Source organism: Podarcis melisellensis (assembly GCF_964234715.1).
Source record: "Podarcis melisellensis genome assembly, chromosome: W".
NCBI lineage: Eukaryota > Metazoa > Chordata > Lepidosauria > Squamata > Lacertidae > Podarcis > Podarcis melisellensis.
In genome coordinates this window covers 3,921,754-3,935,994 of record NC_138535.1, presented here as the reverse complement: position 1 = coordinate 3,935,994, position 14,241 = coordinate 3,921,754, and the positions used below count along the sequence as shown (strand labels likewise).

Genomic DNA, 14,241 nt, shown 5'->3' with positions numbered 1-14,241 from the left:
AGCAATCACCGGGATTTTTTTTTTACTTAGTTTGTTGGGATTTCACTCTTATTCTGAACGCATTTTCTGAACCATTTTGCAAGTTCTTTGGTCATTTTTTCTCTTATGTTCTCGTTTACTTCTTCTGCTACACCTCTAAATTTTAAATTGAGTTGTTTCTGACACATTTCTGTCATGGCTAGATTGTCCCATAGTTGATATTGCGTTTTATTTAAGTCTTTTATTTCTTCCTTTAATTTTTCTGTCTCTTTCTTTTGGTCCTTCAATTCTTTTTGAGTTCTTTTATTTGTTTCTTCGATTATTTTTGACTTGACTGTCAAATCTTGTATCTTACTAGAGAGTTCTCCTACGGCACCTTCTATTTTCCTGCCTATCTGTTCCTGTATCTCTCCTAATTTGCTTTCCATATGTAATTCACTTTGCTTAAATTCCTCCTTAATTTTTAACCATAAAATGTCTAAATCTCTGATTTCCTCTTGTCGGGATGCCTTTCTCTCTCCTGGCATCCCTCCTACTTTTTTCCCATTTCCCCCCAACATTTTGCGATTAATTTCTCAATAATCAACTTTAATTTCGACTCTCTCCCCTAGGGGGCGCACAATCTCTTTTACCCTTTCTATATTTTCAACACTTTTATCTATCTATTCTCATATCACTTTCCTTAAATCTCTTTGTTTTCCTTAATATCGTGCCCCCCTTAATTTCAATCCAGACTTTGCGACCAAAAGAAAAGAGGAACCTTTCCGTAACTTATTCAATGTTGTCCAATCCCACTAGCCTTATCAGTGACCTTGTGTCATCATAAATTTGATTGTATTAGTATGTTAGTTTCAAAGACAAAGAACAAAGAACAAAAATAAAGACGAAAAACAAAAATGGTAGTCTCTTTTTGCAGTCCAAAGAAGGTTGTTCAGTCTCTATCAAATTCTGTAATTTTCAGCCACTTGTCGGCCTAGTCCAATTCATAAAGGATGTTTCCAGGCGTTCATTGCCGTCTAATGCCTCAGGTCCCAAGTTTTGTTAAATCAGTCTTTGTAATCCTGGGGGGGGGGGGGATGTATATATTTAAATAAGTATTCAATAAATGAATCGGATGACACCCAACTTTTAGGGCCTGAAATTATTCAGAGTTGAGATAAATTATTTTTTCTGAATTGTTAAGAGTTCAAATGAAGAGAGATGAGTTGTTAATTATTTTATTATGGTAGAAGACAAAAGAGGGAAGAAAGGAAAGTAGAAAAATAGGTTGGAAAAAACGGTAAGGTGGCGAAATAGTTCACTTCTCAAATTTAAAACCAGAAAAAAACCAGGGGGGAAAAAGGACCAAAAGAAGAGAAAACCTCAAGGAAGGCACAATAATTTGGAGGGGAGAATAACATGAGGAAACATGGGGGAAAAGAAAGAGGGTAGGGAGAGAAAAAACCAAAATTTTACAGGCAAAACAAGGCAAATTTTACAGGCAAAGGGAGAGTGGATTAAATTTAATGATTATCTAGTTAAATTTGTTAAGTTAAATTAACTGAAAACAGCTTGCAGATACTTGATTGTCTTAGGATTTTATTTATGTTAAGTGATGAATTAATATGTTTAATTCCATAAGGTGAGGATTTAAGGATGTTAATGTTGAAGGTAAATTTCATAAGAATTGGGATTTGGAAAACCGTTAAAAAGACATGCAATGAAATTCAACCAAGGGGAAGCGAGGAAGTCACTTAACAAAGTTGTTAAGTGTAATTTTCAATAAGGCTATGATTTATGTTTGTTGTGTTTGTTTGTTTATAATATTGTGAAAACCAATAAAAAAAAATTGGGGGGGGGGAAGGAAAACGCCCTGGGGATGCCTGCAAGCCCCCGTATCTCCGAGAATCCTCCGATGTGTGCAGCACTGGAAAAGGCATCTCCCTTCATCTCCAGGGAACTCAGCGACATATACCAGCTGGCATATGCACACTAATCTTCTGGCGTAACACAGCAAGAAGCGTGAAACAACAGAGATCTAAGCTACTATTTATTTACACTCTATATACAGACTACAGCATAATGGTGTCCGTTCTCTTCCGAGAGAACAGAAGAAGTGAAAGTACAGTCCAAAGTACATACAACGCAAGAGAGATAAGGATGTCTTCCGTTCCCATAGTCTTCTCAGACAGGCATGTGATTTACAACAATCTCAAATGCAGCGACGGTGCAGTGAAATGCTAACACAGCCACCCGCTCAATCACCTTGCCCAAGAATGGAAGTTTTGAGACTGGGCAATAGTTGGCCATATGGGCTGGGTCCAAAGATGCTTTTTTAAGAAGCGGTTTAATAATTGCCTCTTTCAGTGGGTCTGGGAAGGCTCACAGAGGAAAGCATTCACCACCCATCTCCCAGCCCAGCACTTCCCGGCTTGCTTTTATGAGCCAGGATGGGCTGTCAAGGAGACAGGTGGTTGGCTTTACTCATCCAAGCAGCCTGTCCACATCCTCGGAGGTAACAGACTTGATCCCACGCAACTTGACTAGACAGGACTCTAGCACTCTCCCGCCCTGGCCCTGCTCCCACGGTGGAGTCTACCTCTTCCCAAATCTGAGTGACTTTATCTTTCCTGGTATCCCCTTTAATCCCTCTTCAAAGAATAAAGAAACAAGAGTCTTTCTGAGTAAAGTAACAAAATGTTTACTCACATTTCAGTTCATTTGATCCCCGAAAGGCAGGCTTTACTTGGTAGTTACACAATAAAGAGTCTTAGTTCATCTCATATGGAGACTGAACTCATGTCCTGCTGGCTGAGAGCCAGCAGACAGCAAAATTACATTAAGACAACAAAATGGATGGAGGAGAGCAGCATGGCAGCAAAAGATAAACAAGAGAATAGAAAGCAAGTGAAGCAAGACAAACAATACTGAGAAAATGGCTGCATGACTCGGCACTTTTATGGAGTCAGCCAGAGCGATACCCATCTCCTAGGTCACATGCAGGGGAGGGATGCTCCACACCAGTGGAAGAGGACGTTACCCTGACTGGATGTCCCCCTGCCTGTGCCCACGCTAGGGAAATAAGGAATGTTGCATTTGACTGCACCAATGGATTACATCCCACAGGGATATTGTGCTGAGCTATCAGCATACAGACGCTTTACCGACTACCATCAACAAATAAGGAAGATCCCTGCCCCAGGGAACCAACAATGTACCGTACATTTTAGCAACAGGGAAACAACAGAGGGAAGTTTTTATTTTATTAAATAATAAGTTCAGGGAAGTGAGAGATAAGGCTAACAAGGGATGACTACGCACAAGCGTAGTCTCATTTGCTTGGGATGTACTTCAGCAGCATGCAAGGCCTCACAAGCGACATCACTTTTGGAGGAAGACGGGGGGGATACTTACAGTGCTTTTGTACACCAGGAATGAGAAACCCATGGTCCTCCAGATGATGTTGGGCGGTATCCCACATCATCGCTGCCTGAAGTCCAGCAGCATCTGGAGGGCCTATTGCACACTGAATGCAGTATTTCAACAACTTAATCATGATTCAATTGAGAGTAAACTTCACCTCCAGTAACTTGACTGACACTCTGCTGAATCAAGAGGCCCAGTTAAAGGGATTTTAATGCCATTCAAGGCTTGTGAAATTCTTACCTATTTTCTCCAAATTCTTTCTCCAGCTGGCTCAGGATCCTTCTTTTCTGAGCACTGCATGGGGTGATGATCCCAATGTTGCGAAAGCTGATGTCTCTCTTTTTGCTTTTAATTAACTTCATTAATTCTATTACCAGCTTAACTTCCTGGAGATTAATGAAGGAACTGAACAAGAAAGAAATAGAAGGGGAGGGAGAAAGGGATGAGCTGAAGGCCTTGTATTTGGATGTGTGCCTCATTTTAAAAGTTATCACAGATTCTCTCTCTTAGGGTTCTTTTGGGACATACACTCAAAGAACTGTAGAGTTGGAAGGGACCCCAAGGGTAATCTAGTCCAGTGTTTCCCAACCTTGTGCCTCCAGCTGTTTTTGAACTACAATTCCCATCATCCCTGACCACTGGTCTTGCTAGCTAGGGATGATGGGAGTTGTAGGCCAAAAACATCTGGAGGCACAAGGTTGGGAAACACTGATCTAGTCCAACCCCCCTGCAATGCAGGAATTCCAACTAAAGCACTCGTGACAGATGGCCATCCAACCTCTGCTTCAAATCCCCCAAGGAAGGAGAGTCCACAGTCACCTGAGGGAGTCCATTTCACTGTCAAGCAGCTCTTACTGTCAGAAAGTTCTTCCAGGTATATAGTTGGAGTCTCCTTTATTGTAACCTGAAGCCATTGGTTTGAGTCCTACCCTCCAGAGAAGGAGAAAACAAGCTTGCTCCATCCTCCATGTGACAGCCCTTGAAATATTTGAAGATGACGGTCATATCTCCTCTCAGTCTCCTCTTTACCAGGCTAAACATACCAAATTCCCTCAATGGTTCCTCATAAAACTTGGTTTCCAGACCCTTGATCATCTTGGTCACCCTGCTCTGCACATGTTCCAGCTTGTCATCACCCTTCTTAAATTGTGGTGCCCAGTACGAGACATCATATTCGAGGTGTGGTTTGACCAAGGCAGAATAGAGTGGTACTATTACTTTCCTTGATCTGGACACTAGACTTCTGTTGATGCAGTTTAGAAGATCATTATATTTTTTTGCTGCTGCATCACACTGCTGACTCATGTTAAGCTTGTGATCTACTAAGACACATACTACTAACAATGCCTTGTTAGTAATATAAGATGGTGTCCCCCATCTTATATTTGTGCCCTGAACAGTGCTAGATGACCTCAAAGATTGCTTCAATCTTAGCTTTTTAAAAAACTCTTAAGTGTGCCCACCCACCAACAGCTAAGGAGAACATGGCCACAAAAGCTGCCACATGCTCTTATTGTGGTGGAAAGTGGGAAAACACCAGATCATGATTGCTGCAGCCTTCCCATTGGGACATCTGGTTGCTCACTGTGAGGACAGGGTGGGGGATTTGATGGGATCCTGGCCTGATCCAGCAAGCAAGCTCTTCTTATGTTCTTGTTCAAATCAATCTGTGGCAGGTAAGTTACCCAAAGATCAGATCGTGAAGCTGAGGCTCCAATACTTTGGCCACCTCATGAGAAGAGAAGACTCCCTGGAAAAGACCCTGATGTTGGGAAAGATGGAGGGCACAAGGAGAAGGGGATGACAGAGGACGAGATGGCTGGACAGTGTCCTTGAAGCTACCAGCATGAGTTTGACCAAACTGCGGGAGGCAGTGGAGGACAGGAGTGCCTGGCGTGCTGTGGTCCATGGGGTCACGAAGAGTCGGACACGACTAAACAACAACAACAACAACAACAACAACAAGTTACCCAAATTGTCCACCAAGCCAGAGTTCCACACCACACAGCAGACCTTTCAAATGTAGCAGGGATGACACCATATACCTGTAGTCCAGCAACAATCTGGGTTTATAACAGCACCTCTGGGAGGGAAACAGGTTTCCCCATTCCTGTCCTACAATAGAGTTCAGGACTAAATCAGGGGTGGTGCACCTTTTGTTGGGACTCCCAACTCTCATAGCTCAGGGTGGGGATGGTAAGAGATTGCAGACCAGCCATGAGCTCCTTACTCCAGGATGAGAGAGGGACCCTTGGGGTGGGGGGCTAAGCAGGGCTCTTTAGCTTTTTCTGAGGGCTGGATTAGATGGCCAGTGTGTGGCAGCTGTGAAAATGCTATGCTAGGGAACATTAGGAAAGGAGTGAAAAATTAGTGATGTATGGAAGTGATAGTGATGTATGGAAGTGAGAGCTGGACCATAAAGAAGGCTGATCGCCGAAGAATTGATGCTTTTGAGTTATGGTGCTGAAGGAGACTCTTGAGAGTCCCATGGACTGCAAGATCAAACCTCTCCATTCTGAAGGAAATCAGCCCTGAGTGCTCACTGGAAGGACAGATCCTGAAGCTGAGGCTCCAGTACTTTGGCCACCTCATGAGAAGAGAAGACTCCCTGGAAAAGACCCTGATACTGGGAAAGATGGAGGGCACAAGGAGAAGGGGATGACAGAGGACGAGATGGTTGGACAGTGTTCTTGAAGCTACAAACATGAGTCTGACCAAACTGCGGGAGGCAGTGGAGGACAGAGGTGCCTGGCGTTCTCTGGTCCATGGGGTCACGAAGAGTCGGACACGACTAAACGACTAAACAACAACGAAAAATAAAACTGCCAACATCACAATGCAGTTACACAAATCTACAGTGAGACTGCATTTGGAATACTATGTAGAGTTTTGGTCGCCTCCTCAAAAAGGAAAAGGTTCAGGAAAAGGGCAGCCCAAATGATGAGGGGGATGGAGTGACTCCCCTATGAGGAAAGGTGGCAGCATTTGGGACTTTTTACTTTAGAAAACAGGCAACATGATAGAAGTGTATGAAATTACACATTGTGTTTTAAGTTTTCATTGTTTTTATCTGTTAAGTTGCTTTGAGATTTGTTTGTGTAAAAAGCAGCTAACAAATGTAATTCATAAAAAACAGTGTTGGCTGTATGTGGGATTTTAAATTTTGTTTCTTTATTTTACTCCTGCTAGCCACTTTGAAAAGTGCGACTACAAATTCACAAAGCAAATAAATGAAAAACTTACTTGCTCTCCTGTTCTTCCTGGCCATCCAAAACATCAAAGAGGAGGTACGGTAGGAAGGGCCATTCCAAAGAGAATCGGCTCTCTTCTGTCCATCTATAATGCAATGAGAAATCATAATAGCTTTTAAAAAGCAGTGTGCTGAGGTCTATTTGCTCAATTCTTCACTGCAGGAGGAAACACTATCCGTCACATAATCATTCACATGATGTTCCCCACATAGAGAAAACTAGCATGTCAGGGAGGTGGTGTGGGGGATGACAGAAACTGTTCTCCCTGATGTCATCGTTTTCTACATGAAGGGGAATATTCAAACAGCATGACAAACATATTCAGCGAATAGCAGTGGAAGGGCAAAAAATCCAGAGGCTTATACAGAAAAATCCAGAGGCTTATATAACCTCTTACAATAGCAGAAATGCAAGTACGTTTAGAAAATAATCAAATTTCATGGCTGTTAGGATATCAGCCGAGATCATTTCTTACAAATACACAGATTAAAAATGAAGCTACAAGTAAACTAACAGAATATGAAAATATAGTAATAAGAGATAGCATTTCCCTTTTATTTTTTTAAAATAATATTTATTAACAGTTTAAAGACTACAAAAGAAAGAAAAAGAATTAAACAAAACAATACAATACAATACAAAAACAAAAACACTACATAACACTAACACTAAAACATTGAATTAACAAAACAAAACAAACACAATTTAAAACACATCCAATAATTTCAATATCTTATCTTTCATTCACTTGTTTCCTCACACCTCCCTTTTTGTATTCCACTTCAATTAACTGTTTCAGCAATTCCTTTCCATCTTCCTCTGTTTTCTGTCCTGTAATTTAGCTTAACATATTCTAACCTTATTTTTTCCCTTTAATACATTAATAATCTATTTGTACTTAGTTCCTTATTATAATAATAGCATTTCCCTTTTATAGGTAAAGGTAAAGGTACCCCTGCCCATACGGGCCAGTCTTGACAGACTCTGGGGTTGTGCGCCCATCTCACTTAAGAGGCCAGGGGCCAGCGCTGTCCGGAGACACTTCCGGGTCACATGGCCAGTGTGACATCGCTGCTCTGGCGAGCCAGAGCTGCACACGGAAACGCCGTTTACCTTCCCGCTGGTATGCGGTCCCTATTTATCTACTTGCACCCGGAGGTGCTTTCGAACTGCTAGGTTGGCAGGCGCTGGGACCGAGCAGCGGGAGCGCACCCCGCAGCAGGGATTCGAACCGCCGACCTTTCGATCAGCAAGTCCTAGGCGCTGAGGCTTTAACCCACAGCGCCACCTGTGTCCCATTTTCCCTTTTATACAAAACACTTATTGAGAACCAATTTTGCCCCCAACAAAATCTAAAAAGCTGGTGGGAATTAAATTGGGATATAAACACTGAAGAGGTTAAACAGAACAATTTATGGACAAAAGCACCATATACATTTCTGTCAGCAACTATTAGGGAACGTTCACTAAAAATTGTACATGGATGGAATTTAACACCATCATTTTTAATATACAGTATATTAAAAAAGAAAGAACAAGAAAGTGGTTAGAATGGAAGAAAAAAATTAAAGTATCAAATTAGGTTGCTGGAAAGAGTCAGGTTTGAGGCCTATGATCATGCACAGAATTTTCATTCAACTAAGTACTCACCAGTAGTGTCAGAGCAAGTACATTCATTCACACAAACACACCAGATACGATGAGCTAAAGCAGGACCCTCCAGGTGTTGCTGGAATACAACCCCCACCATCCCTGACCACCAGCCAAAATTCCAGGGTAATATGGAACCGATGTCCACACTTAGGTCACCTTTTCATGAAATGCCTGTTGCCTTGAGGCAAGGTAAAAAAATTAGTAAGATGTCTACACACCGGTCAGTTTTCAGGGCATGGTCGTAGATGTAATTGGAAGGGAAGAGGCAGATCTCTGGGTGCATCCTGTACTGAGTCCTCAAGCACAGGACTGGAAGCCTGTCACTGTGTTTTTCTTGGATTTGCCCATTCAGGTGTCTGCAGAGTCGGCCCATCAGAGACTGCCTGTAGCCGTAATCCTCAGCTTTCTGCCAAAGCAAGGGAGGGGAGGAGGAGTAAAACTTTCAGGGAATGGGTTAAGCACAGGCAGCAACAATTAAAGAACAAGAGATGAGAAGTAGAAGCATGCATATGTACTCAGTACTTGGTCTGGGCCCCTCAATGCGGCGTGGCATGGACGCTGTCAGCCTGTGGCACTGCTGAGGTGTTATGGAAGACCAGGATGCTTCAATAGCAGCCTTCAGCTCTTCTGCATTGCTCGGTCTCATGTCTCAGAGGTCCAATATTGCTCTATTTGCAATCCTTGTTTTGCTGATTTCATTTAATATTCTAATTTTCTGAGATTGTTAATTTGGGGTTTTCATCAGCTGTACGCTGATCATCAGAATTATAACAAATAAAGGCTTGACATATCTCGCTTTGCATGTCATGAGTCTATCTCATATATTAGTTCCACCTTTTAAGTTGAATTACTGAAATAAATGAACTTTTCCACGATATTCTAATTTTCCGAGTTTCACCTGTATTTGAACTAGAGATTAGGAATGAGTGAACTATTCTGGGCTACCCAAGAGGCTTGGGAAGCAGTCCCACAAAATAACCCAATCTTTTATTTATTTGAAAGTGGGAAAGATGGCAGCGTAAGAGGGTGCAGGAACTTCTCCCCTCTCCTTATGCTCTTTGCAGCATATCAGAACTAAGAGAAATGGTGGTGCTTGAGAAAAATAAAAGTCTCTCAAAGACTACTGCTATGGGAATATCCCTTGATATACATATAAAAAATTACATTCTTAAAGCATTGGCCCTATCTACTCTTGCCTCTGCCCTACCAGCCATTGGAGTGTCTCCCAGAAAAACAGTACTTGGTATATACACTTCTTTTTAACCCAAAGGGATGTTGTCTACTAACATGGTAATCACACAGGCCGATTTCACAGAAACTCGCAGAATTGTGTAAATAATTTGATCAGATAAACTAATTGAATCATTTTCACCGTAGGCAGCTCATACACCATTAAGGACCTGATAGAAGTTTTACTTTATTTATGCCAAAAGCAGGGTCATTAGATGCTTATAAACAGCCTGTCAGTTTTCAGCTCTACAACTTTTTTCTGGGATAGTCAAAACACCTTAATTGTTGACATACTCACCATAGATTTAACTGTAGGAGGGAGCTGCTTTGGGTCTCCAACCAGGACCAGCTTTTTGCAGCCATGAATGAGTGGGATGATAGTTTCAACCTCACAAGCTTGCATGGCCTTTTAAAAAGACAAAGGGACCAGTTTAAATGAGAGAGATAAGATCTCGCCGCACAAGTCGCCTTGTATCAAATCCTGCTATACCACATCTGCAACTCATCCATTCTGACATAATAGCCTCCCCTGACCCTCTGGATCCAGTTTTCAGGAGTCTGGGGTGGAAGGGAAGAGGCCAGGATCTTTCGATCCAATCCATAGCAGGGAGCTACTCAAGGATCTTGCTTAAAAAAAATAAATTCCTAGCTCTCCAACATTTATTTGGTTGCCTCCAACTTCAATACAATTTGCTTTCCCTGTATGATTACTTTGATATAGTTCAGCTTTCCCACCCCAGCTGGTGCCTTCCAAAAATGTTGGAACGACAAGTTGCATCAACTGAAGCTGTATCACATAATGCTAAACCACACATCTTAATGTTAGCGTGCAAACAAGACTAGTAGAACACTGGCTGAACCCCCCAAAATGGGATAGATCACTGCCAGTTTTTAACTCTGTGAGTAGATCGCAGTCTCTTGGGAGTTGGCCACCCCTGGACTACAGCAACTGAATTCTGAAGTTACAGATAGGTAGCCGTGTTGGTCTGCCATAGTCAAAACAAAAAAATTCCTTCCAGTAGCACCTTAAAGACCAACTAAGTTAGTTCTTGGTATGAGCTTTCGTGTGCATGCACACTTCTTCAGATTCCTGATGTCAGATTTATGTCCGTTTATTCTTTGGCGTAAGGTTTGGCCTGTTTGTCCAATATAGAGAGCTGAAGGACACTGTTGGCATTTGATGGCATACACAATGTTAGATGATGAGCAATTAAATAGTCCCGAGATGGTATGTGTGATGTTGTTGGGGCCAGTAATGGTGTTGTCCAGGTGTATGTGGCAGCAAAGTTGGCGTCTGGGTTTATTGCAGGCTCTGGTTTAGGAATCACAAGACAGAGAAACCAGTAGGAGAACACTTCAATCTCCCAGGACATTCTATACAAGATCTCAAAGTAGCTGTTTTACTACAAAGGAATTTCAGAAATAGACTGGAAAGAGAAGCTGCTGAATTGCAACTTATTACCAAACTTAAAACCATGTCTGAACAAAGACATTGGATTCTTATCTCATTATACATGACAAAGCCATTTTTCACCTTCTCACCCCTTGCTTTTTCCTGTAAGACCTATTGCAGTCCCTAAGAGTCGTCAACAGGCTCATCACAGCTATCTGCCAATCACCCATTCCTACCACCCTTCTGAGTAATACCCCTCCCCACCTTCTCACTATATAGAAGGGTCTGGTAACTTCTGTTTCAGTGTATCTGAAGAAGTGTGCATGCACACGAAAGCTCATACCAAGAACTAACTTAGTTGGTCTTTAAGGTGCTACTGGAAGGAATTTTTTTGTTTTGAATTCTGAAGTGTGTGGGGGGTTTTCTGTTTTTGTTTTTAAAGGGTGGCAGCAGCTTCTTCAACTTGAGATTTAAGTTACCTAGGCATCGAACTCAAAATTTCCACCCTCAAAATGTGCAAAGCACTCATGACCAGGGCTAGGGATGGTGTCAACTTTCGCTAAATGGTACAACTGGGAACCTGCATGGTTGAAGACCGAGTGCTTTCAACTGATGGCCTACATTTATAATGCGGACACTTAATTTAGGCATCAGGCTGTCAGGTGAGAAGCGTGTCTTGGCAGCCTACAGCTGTTCATATAATTCTATAAAGCTGTTAATATAGTTCTATAAAATTCCATGCTCACCCCTTCCTGCCCCAGGTATCTTTGGGTATGACTCCTCTGGAAGAATTTTCAATGAGGGGCATGCTGCTCAGCACCAACATGCTTGGGCTGGATGAACAGCAAAAGGAAGGCTTTCAATGTAGTGATTAGGCCCAGGGTCAGAGAAAGAGGAGGCAAGCTACTGTGCTTACTGATTAAAGTTTTAAAAAAACAAAACCAAAAAACCCCAACAGCAAACTGTAAACCTGATTCATTGTAGAGGTGCAGAAAGAAAAAAAGGTTGCTTCGCAGATTATTCAGAGCTGTTTTCTGAGCTCAGGTTTACAGAAGAGTGTGTTTCTGGGTCTAAGGAATTTGTAAGCATTTAAAGCTCCTGAAGGGAGTTATGTACTCTGAAACGTATAGAGCAGCAACAGTAGAAATACATTTAATCAGTAAGCACAGCAGCTTGCCTCCTCTTTCTCTCTTTTTGTCTTCATGCACACACCAGGCCCACAGTACCAACCACTACAGAACAAGTGCCAATCAGGGATTTAGGTGAGATGCTTTCCCCACTGTGACATGCTATTAGGGTTAGGCTGGTCAGGTGAATTAGCAGGCGATCATCTGGTTGGATCAAGTGGTTCATGGCCTCCCAGGCTTAGAGCTTGACTGGAGCTGCTTCGCTGACATAAATGTTATTTAGTACTTATGTAGCGATTTTCCATAAGCATTCAAAGAGCTTTCTGTAATTATGTAAAAGGTTCTTGCAGAGAGGGGCTTGCCTAAGGCTACTCATGGGTAGCTGACATGATGTCCTCCAGAAGGCAGCTGTCTTGTGTGCAGAAGGTCCCAGGTTCAGTCCTTGGCATCTCCAGGTAGGGCTGGGAGAGATTCCTGCCTAAAACCTTGGAGAGCTGCTGTAAGTCAGTGTGGACAATACTGAGCAAGATGGACCAATGGTCTGATTTAGTATAAGGCACATTCCTATGTTCCTAAGGAGTCCCCAACCTTTTTGGGCTCAAGGGCATATTTGGAATTCTATTGTATTTTTCACTCTATAGGACGCACTTTTTCCCCTCCAAAAATGAAGGGGAAATATGTGTGCGTCCTATGGAGCGAATGCAGGCTTTTGCAGGCTTTCCTATGGAGCGGATGCAGGCTTTCCTATGGAGCGAATGCAGGCTTGCGGATAGCTGCCTGAAGCCGGATAGCAGCCTGCAGCCTGAAACCCAGGGAGCGCAGTGCCAACTCCCGCTGCGCTCCCCCGGCTTCAGGCAGCTATCCGCAAGCCTTCGGAGCCCGGCGGGAACTCCCGCTGCGGTCGGAAGGCTTGCGGATAGCTGTCTGTTCTGGGGGCTGGGGTCGGGGAAAGCTTGAGCTTCCCCTGCCCCCAGCCCCGCAAGCTCCGGGAGTGGCGGCGAGGTTGCGTGCAATCTTGCCGCCGCTCCTGGACCTGTTTTGGGGGCTTCCCCCGCCCCAGCCCCACGGCTAAAAACGAAGCCGCGCACAGCCTCTCCCGGCTGGAGAGGTTGCACGTGGCTAAAGAGGAAGCCAAGACAGCCAGCAGGATGGATCCCACTCGCTGTCTTGGCTTCTTTGCTCTTTGGAGCTGGGGGGGGGGGGATATTTTTTCCCCTTTATTCCCCCCCCCCCAAAAAAAACCTAGGTGCACCCTATGGTCCGGTGCGCCCTATGGAGCGAAAAATACGGTAAGTAACAGTTAAGGACACAAGAAAATACTTATTTCACAAAAGAAAAACTGGCAATGATCTGACTCCCCCGTCTGCCCCCCCCCTTTGGCAAACCACCTATGCACGCCTTGAAATAAAAAAGAGGAAAAAAGCAGGCAACACCACTAAAAACAGTCAAAACACATCAAACAAAAAAAGCTGCCTTGAGGGCTTTTAATGTCAGAAGAGGGTGCTGGTGGTGGGGAAACATTTGTATAAATACAAAACAAGACAGCCAAAGTGAACAGGGCTGTTTCTGCAATCTGTAAAAGGTACTAAAGACACCCTCCATCCTCCTGCCCCAAATATCCCCTTGCTACTGTAGTGCCTATATCCCCCACTAACCATGTCCACGATGACGCAGCTCAGAGGATCACAGTCCAGCCGCTGGAATACTGCACCCAGCAGGCTGCTCCCACTGGTGCTCAATGTGCAGCAGATGATGTGAGACTCCAGGATGATGTTCGTTTTCATGTCGCTTTGCGATCGCCCACAAACCTGGGAAACACAAGAGCCAGGAACTTCCTTTTTAAGAGCACCTAATTTTTAGACAGAGACCAGTTTTCTTTCAGCTGCCTGTTTTGTTTTTGCAACAGCAGCCATGGTCAGGCAGCCAAAACAAGTCCATGCTCAGTCTGTGGTTGAAGATGAAGTCAGCTGCTTTTAGAAGAAGAACTGGATTGGATGCTAAAATGACAGGCCATAGTTCTGTGAAGGGGTACCCATTTTGCATGCAGGAGGTGTCAGCTTCAATCGCCAATATCTCCAGATAGGGCAAACAATAGTGACCAATGGCCTGACTCAGTATAAAGCAGCTTCCCAATGCTCCTATGACTCAGGATAAACACAGCCAAATACCTGCTTAGAGTCCGTATGAAGGTGTATGTGTTCAC

At 43.3% G+C, this 14,241-nt stretch overlaps 1 protein-coding gene across 2 annotated transcripts in view; it reads right to left on the bottom strand.

Annotated features, from left to right (window-relative positions):
- LOC309361309 (putative helicase senataxin) overlaps positions 1–14,241 on the bottom strand; it is a 267,706-nt gene that overhangs the window by 41,986 nt on the left and 211,479 nt on the right. For both annotated transcript variants that reach the window (XM_081896197.1, XM_081896196.1), the window contains exons 18-22: positions 13,694–13,846; positions 9,817–9,924; positions 8,507–8,694; positions 6,628–6,720; positions 3,625–3,789 (exon numbers count right to left, since the gene is read on the bottom strand). In XM_081896197.1, the coding sequence (XP_081752323.1) occupies positions 3,625–3,789; positions 6,628–6,720; positions 8,507–8,694; positions 9,817–9,924; positions 13,694–13,846 (707 nt within the window). The remainder of the gene's footprint in view (positions 1–3,624; positions 3,790–6,627; positions 6,721–8,506; positions 8,695–9,816; positions 9,925–13,693; positions 13,847–14,241) is intronic.